The sequence below is a fragment of the Corylus avellana genome, chromosome ca1, assembly GCF_901000735.1.
Source record: "Corylus avellana chromosome ca1, CavTom2PMs-1.0".
Taxonomy (NCBI): Eukaryota; Viridiplantae; Streptophyta; class Magnoliopsida; order Fagales; family Betulaceae; genus Corylus; species Corylus avellana.
In genome coordinates, this window is record NC_081541.1 from 16,929,316 (window position 1) to 16,938,818 (window position 9,503).

The following is a 9,503-nucleotide window of genomic DNA, read 5'->3' on the forward strand; positions in this document are numbered from 1 at the left end:
TTGTAACAAAGTAGTTAGTATATTTGATTTTTGATTTGTAAATCACAGATTTATAATTTAAGACTTTAATGAAATGTGTCTTTTTCATTTATCTTAAATCTTGTAGCTGTTATTTAGTAGCTTAATTTTGGCTATGTTTATTCTCGGAATAGACTAGTAACATTTTTCTAACACACCTCTTTCTGAAGGATTTATGTTCTTGACAGGTTACTTTTTCTGAGGTTTGTTTAGCCTTTTTTGAGCACACCTTTCTCAAAGGATTTTTGCTCATGACAGGCTAGTTGTTTGACTTTCTTTGAACACACCTTTTTCGAAGGTTTTATGTTCTTTACAAGCCATTGGTTTAACCTTCTTCAGACACACCTTGTTTGAAGGTTTTACGTCCTTTACAGGTTGTTGGTTTAACCTTCTTTGAAAACACCTTCTTTGAAGGTTTTTCGTTCTTTACAGGTTGTTTTTTGAAGAACTATGTCTCATCCGGTTCGGTCTCGGGAAACTCCTAAGTTTTTTCCGATGGCTTTTTGGCCGTTTACCCTGAGGGTAGTTTGGTTTACCTTGCTTTTGACATGCTTGAAAGGTTATTGAAACTTCAAGAAATTCTTTTATTTAATGAAATGTAATGAAAATTACAAAGAAAATAAGAATTGAATAAGAATCAAACAAGAATCACCTTACTATAATATGTTAGATAAAGTACTTTTTGAGGTGCTCGGTATTCCATGGCCTGGGGAGTGCTTTTCCCTCCATGTTCTCAATAAGCTCCCACCCTTCTGCATTCAATCACTCTATAGGGTCCTTCCTAATTTGGAGCTAACTTTCCCTTAACAGGATCTTTAATGGCAATGGTGATCTTTCACAAAACTAGGTCCCCAATCTTGAAGTTTCTATGCTTGACCCCTTTGTTAAAATACCGAGCTACTTTCTCTTGGTACGTCGACATGGTTACTTGGGCCTGGTCCCGTTTCTCTTATTGCAAGTCCAGATGTACTTTCAGACCTTCATCATTAGTCTCGGGATGGAAGGTCTCAACTCGGTAGCTACCCGAGCCCACCTCGGCTGGTATGGTTGCCTCGGTCCCGAAAGCCAAGGTGTATGGGGTCTCCTCGATGGGTGTTCTTTTCGTTGTTCGGTATGCCCACAAGACTTCTGGAAGATCATCTGCCCAATCTCCCTTCCGATCTTCAAGTTTCTTCTTTAGAATTTTAAAAATTGTTTTGTTGGTAGCTTCTACTTGTCCGTTCGCCTGGGGATGACTCGGAGAAGAGTAGTAGTTTCTTAAATGAAGCTTTGCACACCATTCTCAGAATGACTTGCAGTCAAATTGCTTCCCATTATCAGTTACAAACGCATGTGGAATACCATAACGGCATACAATGTTCTTCCACAAGAACCGCTCTATGCTTTTGGCTATGATGTTCACTAGGGCCTCTACTTCTGCCCATTTGGTAAAATAATCCACTGCTACAATCACAAATCGTACAACCCCCTTTCCACGAGGTAGTGGCCCCACTATATCTACCCCCCATTGTGAGAAAAGCCATGGCGAAGAGATTGAACTCAGATCTTCTGGGGGTTGTTTCGTAATATTTGCGAAGCGTTGGCATTTGTCACAATTTTTTACTGTCTGTACCGACTCCCAACTCATATTTGACCAGTAGAAACCGACCCTGATTGCTTTATGCACCCATACTCTTGCTCCCGAGTGACTACCGCAGATGCCTTCATGGATCTCACGAAGGACATAATCACCTTCTTCCTTGGAGAAACACTTGAAGAGTGGCAGCATGAAGCCTCACTTGTATAGAATCCCATTAATGATGGTAAATTTGGCAGCTCTAGTTCTGACCTGCGTTGCTGACTTCTTATCCAACGGGAGAATCCCCTATTGCAAGTATTCTCTTATGCTCCTCTACCATCTAGGTATAGTCTCGGTAACTGAGACAGAGACTGCCTCGACTATGGCAGGTCTTGTTAAAGTCTGGATTGGCCCTTCAAGCTCTTCGGTGTCTCTAGTTGCTGTCGATGCCATCCAGGCTGGCCGGTCAGTTCTTTCAATCTCTTCTCTTGGGATCTTCATAATACATAATTTCTTGAATGCATTCTATAAATTTTGTACTTTTGATAAGTACTGCTTCATTTTACCTCATCTAGCTTCAAACTCTCATCGGATATGTCCGACGATTACCTGCGAATCGCTCCATAATTCGATGAACTCAGCTCCCATTCCACGAGCTAAATTGAGTCCCGCTAAAACTACCACATACTCAGCTTCATTATTAGTTGTCTTGAACTCCAGCCTCAAAGAGCTGCATAACTCTTCTCCATCCAGGGTGATTAATACCACACCGGCTCCACCATTCTTCCTTGTAGAGGATCCATCTACGTAGACTACCCATGTTTTGTCTTTCTGTCATTCCAGGGTGACAGGTAGATTGGTGAATTCTGCTAAGAAATCAGCCAATACTTACCCTTTGATAACGTTCCTTGGAAGGAACTCAATAGCAAATTCTCTGAGTTTGATTGCCTAGTTAGCTAATCTACCAAACAAATCAAACTTTCTGAGTACTTTCTTCAATGGATACTCGGTCAAGACTTTTATAGTATGAGCTTGGAAATACGGGCGGAGCTTCTTGGAAGCGATAGCTAGTGCGAAGGCCAACTTCTCCATATGAGGGTACCACTCTTCTGCTCCCTTCAGTGCTTTGCTAACAAAATAAACTGGCTTTTGAATGCCATTTTCTTGGATAAGGGCAGCACTAACAGATGTTAGGGAGACAGCTAAGTATAAATACAATGCCTCTCCGGGAACAGTTCTGCTTAATAGGGGTGGACTTGTTAGATATTTCTCTAATTGCTCAAAAGCCTCTTCACACTCTTCAGACCACTCAAATGCTTTCCTTAGGATTTTGAAGAATGGTAGGCACTTATCGGTTGACCAAGAGATGAATCGGTTCAACGCTGCAATCCTACCCATCAATTGTTGAAGTTGCTTTGTATTCTTAGGGGAGTGCATGTCCAAGACTGCTTGGATCTTTTTAGGATTAGCTTTTATCCCTTGGGTTGACACCATGTAACCGAGGAATTTCTGCGATGATACCCAAATGCACACTTTGCAGGATTCAACTTCATCCCGTAATGCTTCAATGTTCTAAACGTCTCACGCAGGTCATCTATATGGCCTTCTGGTAGAACGCTTATAACCAGCATGTCATCAACATACACCTCCATATTACGCCCGATCTGGTATTGGAACATCTTATTAACTAGCCTTTGGTACATTGCTCTTACGTTCTTCAGACCAAAAGGCATAACCTTATAGTAGTACAGGCCTCGGTCAGTGATAATTGCGGTCTTCTCATGGTCTTCTGGATGCATATAGATCTGGTTGTAACCAGAAAAAAAGCGTCCATAAAGCTTAACAGGCCATATCTAGCTGTTGAATCCACCAACGCATCAATGCGTGGCAGAGGAAAGCTGTCTTTCGGGCATACTTTGTTGAGGTCTGTAAAGTCCACGCACATTCTCCACTTCCTGTTGGATTTTTTGAGCAGCACCATATTGGCCAACCAGTCGGGATAATATATCTCCTCTATAAATCGATATACCTCTTCTATAAATCGAGCCTTAAGCAGCTTCTCTACTTTCTCAGCTATGGCCATATTCCGCTTGGGGGCAAACTTCCTTCGATTTGCCTCACTGGCTTCATACTTGGGTCCACATTGAGCTGGTGGAGAATGCCATCGGGATTGATGCCCGGCATATCTTCTTGAGTCCACGTAAATACTTTCATATTCCCTCGGAGAAAGGTTACGAGATCTTGAATCGCTAAGGCGAGTTGTGTTCCTATCTTCACTACTTTGCCTTCCCCTAGCTCCATGTCTTCTAAGGGCTCGGCAGGTTCCCCTTTTGAGGGGTCTTTGTCTCGGCTACCCACCATGCCAACTGTCAACAGAGTAGGATCTGCTTTCTTAAGGGAAATGTTATAACATTTCCTTGATGCGGTTTGATCTCCTCTCTCCTCTTCGACTCCTTCCTCCATAGGAAACTTCATCATCAAATGGTAAGTTGAAGTTACAGCCTTCAAGTTAATGAGGGATAGTCGACCAATGATTGTATTGTAAGTAGACAGTCGATTGATCACCAAGAAATCCACCATGGTTGTAGACTGCTTGGGAGCTGTCCCTATAGTAACATGGAGAGAGATGAGTCCTATCAGCTGCACTTGTTCTCCAACAAACCCTACCAATGGTGAATCACATGATTGGATCCTGTTCCAATCAACACCCATCAGCTTGAAGACCGGTCAGTACAAAATATCAACTGAACTGCCATTATCCACTAAGATTCGGTGGATTTTATGGTTGGCAACCGTTAGCGTAACTACTAACGTATCATCATGGGGGATTATGACCTCCCTAGTGTCTTCTTCAGAGAAGGATATAGTCATCACCTCCTTCTTTGCAACTTTTGAATGTCTCTCTACCAACAAAACTTCATCATCAGCCTTCGTTCTTCTTGTGTAAGCTTTTCTAGATGACCTAGAACTTCCTCCACTAGCTATTCCTCCCGAGATGGTGTGGATCTCCGTCACTACATCCTGATGCTGAGGCTGATGGGCATTCCGATCACGTCTCGGTTCTACTTGTTGATTGTGTATCGGTTTGACATACCGATCATCCTTCGGCCTTACTTCTCAGTTTCTTGGAACTTCTTGGTTTTCTTCAAGTAACGGGAGCTCCTGGTTCCTTCCTCAATTCTGCTCATTTGCTAGGAATCTCACCAACTTCCCGTTTCTGATGTGATTTTCAATCTCTTACCACAAGGTTATACATTCCTCGGTTAAGTGATCATGATTGCGATGATACTCGCAGTATTTTTGAGGGTCACGCCTTTTAGGATTGCCTTTCAACTTCCTTGGTCACTTGAAGGCAGGATCTCTCCTAATCTCCATGAATACCTCAGTCATACTAGTATTCAGTGGAGTGGACTTTGGGTTTTGCAATTTTTGAGGGTCCATCCTTGGGTACGATGGGGCCACCTTCCCTGATTTCTTCACATTCTTCTCTTCTTTCTTTGCAACACTAGCTGGTACCGTCTTAACAGTACCACTCCTGGCTTCGATTTCCTCCCTTTGAGACTTCATGAGAGCTCTGACAGTTTCCTCTTGATTAATGTACTCCTCAGCCTTTTTCATGAATTGACTGAGAGTCACTAATTTGGAGCTTTTCGATAGCTCTGCCATCAATAGCCCTTCTTCCCTTAGTCCATGCATTAAAGCATCGAGCACCGTCTGCTCATTCAGGCTTTCAATCATCAGCTTCTCCTGGTTAAACTTTAGCATAAAGTCCTTCAACGTCTCCTCCTTCCCCTGAACAAGGGAGAGTAAATAGGCTGAATTTTTCTTTCTCTTCCAAGTAGCCAAGAGTTAACTTAAAAAGAGACGCCCAAGAGTTTTGAAATCATCTATTGAATCGGTTGGGAGCCTTCCGAACCAATCCTTAGCTACTCCAGCCAAAGTTAGGGGGAAAGCCCTGCACGAAATCTCGTCTGGGGTGCCATGGAGAATAAAATGTGCACGAAGACTCTCCATATGGTCTGTAGGATCCCCAGTGCCATCATAGGTATTAACTCGGGCATCTTGAACTTGTCAGGAAGGGGAAAATTCATAACCTGAGCGGTGAAGGGCAGATTCGTGTTCTCCATAAGTTCCCCTGCATTGGGCTAATCTCCGTCGTTAGCTATCTGGCAAGCCATCTCTTCATACTTTTTCATAAGATCTTGCAAGTCCGCATTAACGTCGCTCTCATTATTCCCTTTAGTATGATGGTCCTCTTGACGAGGAGACTGCTCCCATCGAGATCTAGTACGACGAGATCTCTTGGGGTTTGTTTGCTGACTATCTTCTTCGTTCTGGACAGTTGTGCAATGGCTAGCTTGAACTGAACTCATATTGTCTTCGTGATTATAACCTCGAGGCCTCTTTCCCCTACGGATTTCAGCGCGTTTCTCCTTCTCACACCTTTCCTCCCGCTCTTGATCCCTTCAGTTGTTTCGGCTTTTAGCAACCGTGAGCCTAGTGGCAAGATCTTCATTCTGCTTTTGTAAAGCAATCATGGACTCAGTCATCTACTTCATGAACTCAGCCAAATCAAGAGGAACTCCAGTAGCCGCGAGAGGTTTGCTGGTATGACGTCCTGATTGAGAATGAGAACATGTAGTCACCATAACAGAATAATGAATGATGAGAATAAGCGAAGTGTTCCCATAGACAGTGCCAAATTGTTGATACACAATTTTTTGAAATGATGAGTGGCACAACTGGAGGAAGTGCCGACAACTTCGCGGATGCTTCAGGCTACACACACAAAGAACAAACAGGGTTAGAGCCCCTGGTGGTGTCCCGATGGGGGAGCTCCGATGCCTAAGTTAGAATGTGAAGAAAGAATGTCTAAGGAACCAAAGTTTTCAGAACTGGAATTGCACTTACCTTTGATTGAAATTAAGGACTTATATTTATAGGCATGGAGTAGAGTTTGCTTCCCGCACGTCTCGGGATTCCTATCCCTAGATATCTGTTTCGCAGTTATTTGATAAGGGTAGGAATCCTGGGACAATTGATAAGGTTTCTGTTTGAATGAGATAACCTTTTGAATTTGAATAGTTGCTTATCCCGTTTATGTAGGGGCAGTTTGTATGTAGACAGTCATCTATGCTGTAGAGATCTTTTTCGAAGGTGAGATAATGATCACTTCTGTTAGTTTGAATGCCGGCATATTCTTAGTCGTAAAATGACTGATCTATCCTTGGCTCTTGACTATCTTGTTCCTGAGAAGTTGAGTCTCGGGTTCAGCATCCGACATCTACCGAGGAGTAGTCTCGGTCTCTTGTCCGAGGCCTCCTCGGTTTACGAAACCTCCTCAGGGAAAGCTTGTCCAAGGCCTTGTCGGGTATTCCATCTTGCTTAAGTTGGGTTTGGGACCCGTTGGGCTTTAGGAGCTAATCCATGGCCCAACAATACACGCGGGACATGTGGAGGGGACATACCAAACAACAACCAATGTGCAACAATGCATGGAGGGGAGCTATCGGCACATGGACGGATCCCCTGGTGCGTGGAAGGCGTGGAAGTGCTTAGAAATACTAACATCTTCTTCTAGAGGCGAGTGGGAGTGTGTGCAGAGCCTAAAACAGGCTCAAACTAAACAGATCCACCGATTTGAGGCTAAGAAAACACTTTTGGAGGTTGGTTTGGCAAGAAGAGGGACAGGGGTGGTATGTGAGGAACATGGAGATTCTGTCGATGCCGCGTGGGCGCATTGCTTAAGGAGTAAAACCTAGGAACTAGTAAGGTTTTTCTTGGCAGCTATAGACTCGTCGGCCCCTAATCTATCGAGTTGTGCTATTGCCGAGGTGATTGGCCCACTATGAAGGCGCGAGACAGCACAGGCAGCAGTCTTGAGCGGCACATGGGGGTGCATGTGAGGGCTATTGATGACATACCTTCCATAGACCATTAGATCTGTACCTTGGAAGTTGGATTCTGGGATCATTTTTTTGGATTGGGCTGTGATGAAGGCAAGGAAGGCATTGAAAATGACTTTAAAGGCGTCAGACGACATGTGGACGACTGGAATTATGAGACAGTCGTAGAGCACGGAATGCCAGAAAATGTCAATGATGTTTAAGGCCACAGAAAAGTGACTCTGTTACTATGTTAAATATGTTGAAGAGATATATTGACGAAAGAGAGAACGAGTAGAGCAGCAAAATTGGAGAGACGTAATGAACTACATCTTGTATATTGAATTGTATTAAACCATGTTACATAGCTTTCTATTTATAGAGAGAGAATGAGTAGTGGACAAGAAACTCAAAACTAAACTCTAGAATACATAAGGAAATAAATCAACCTAAAATAATTTCAAATATTCTAACATGTTCATTTTACATGCTTAAATCAGGTTCAGCCGTATAAAGAAGTTTGTTTCCTTAGCACAATAATGATGAAAATTATGATTAAGATTAGAGTTTCTTTGTTTACTCCTAAATACCCTCAACAACCAACCCAAGCATAAATCCATTATCCATTCTTCATAGAAGATAAATATCACTAGCAGGGGAGGACCTACACACAAGCTACTGCCCTCCCACACCCCCCTCCAAAAAAAATAAAAAATAAATAAAATGTCCTTCAAAAGTATAAAGACTCTTATATTTAGACCCACTAAAATTAACTTTTTAGCCCCAAAAAGTTTTCTCCTTTGTTATGCGCCCCAAAACTTAAAATTCTAGTTCTACGACTAGTATTATTATGAATTTATGATCAGTTTAGCTCTTTCAAGAAAATAATAATAATTCTAGCTAAAAATAATAATAATAATCTGCTTTTGTTTGGTCCTTCATGAATAATCATCCAACAATAAAATAAAATAAAAATTAATTTCTTTCCTTTTTCAAAACTTTATTGCAGCAATTAGATAATAAAGACAATACTGAGAAACACCATCCACCTTTCCGTGAAGCCGAAGCAAAAACTTCTTTCAAGCTAGTTCAATAACATCAAGCCTAATCCACTGAACCCAAATTTAACCGAGACCCTAATTAACAGAAACGAAATAATTCAAACATATTACATATTAAATCTCGTTGCCTCCCTCACACTTCCTCAGCAAACAAACACATCCGTTTTTGTTATCCATAACATCCTGTCGTATGATATTTCAAAGAAACAAAATGTTATCCATAACATCAAACAGACAACACAAATGACTTTCCTCTTTTTCTTCTTCCACTCCATTTTCTCACCAGCCAAACACAGTTGAGTCCCCTTACCTTGCCGTTAAGCCACATGCGGTCCCGGTCAAAGGTGGGGCTGACGGCGACAGTGGTTGTAGTGCAGAGGTGATCCGGATCAAGCGTGATGCTGATGCTATCGTTGACAGGCAGGATTAGTGTCTCGTCCCTCTTCCCCCAGTACTTTATCACCGACATGTTCATCGGCGTCTGCGCCGTCACCATCACCACCCATTTTCCACAGTCACCCGCCATTCCCCCAAATTTCTCGAAACTGTTTGTTCTTCTTTCCCGGAAAAAAAATAATAATAAGGAAAATAAAAGAGAAAGAAAAAGAATCCGACAGCAATGAGAGAGTGGGAGAGTTAACGAGAGGTGGAAGAACCAAAGGAGTGGGCCACCGGCCGATGTCTGAATTTTAAAGACCAATGGCAAGCATAGAAAGGGCATCCAACGTACAATTGCTGGTGCAGTGGCAGAGATCAAAGAACCCCACAATTCAGGAGAAAAAGGGCGTGGGTTGTGTAATGTGGTGTGCGCAGTGATATACAGATGTATATCATTGCTCGATGTGGTGTAGGAGAAATTCGTACGTAGCACAAGTCACAGGTGCTGGAAAGAGGACCCATGACCCAAAACCCAAAAAATTTTTTTACACTTTTCCTTTCAAAATCAACCCTAACATTCTTACTTTTTATATCAAATCAATC

General features: G+C 42.4%; 1 protein-coding gene across 2 annotated transcripts in view; it reads right to left on the reverse strand.

Annotated features, from left to right (window-relative positions):
- The window catches only part of LOC132163851 (diphosphomevalonate decarboxylase MVD2, peroxisomal-like), a 17,948-nt gene extending 8,682 nt beyond the window's left edge, over positions 1-9,266 (reverse strand). The window contains exons 1-2 of one of the 2 annotated variants that reach the window (XM_059574240.1): positions 9,179-9,266; positions 8,833-9,076 (exon numbers count right to left, since the gene is read on the reverse strand). In XM_059574240.1, the coding sequence (XP_059430223.1) occupies positions 8,833-9,048 (216 nt within the window). In that variant the 5' untranslated portion in view covers positions 9,049-9,076; positions 9,179-9,266. Of the gene's footprint in view, positions 1-8,832 lie in introns of both variants that reach the window. The other variant, XM_059574233.1, reaches the window with a different exon arrangement.
- Between the last annotated feature and the right edge of the window lie 237 nt (positions 9,267-9,503).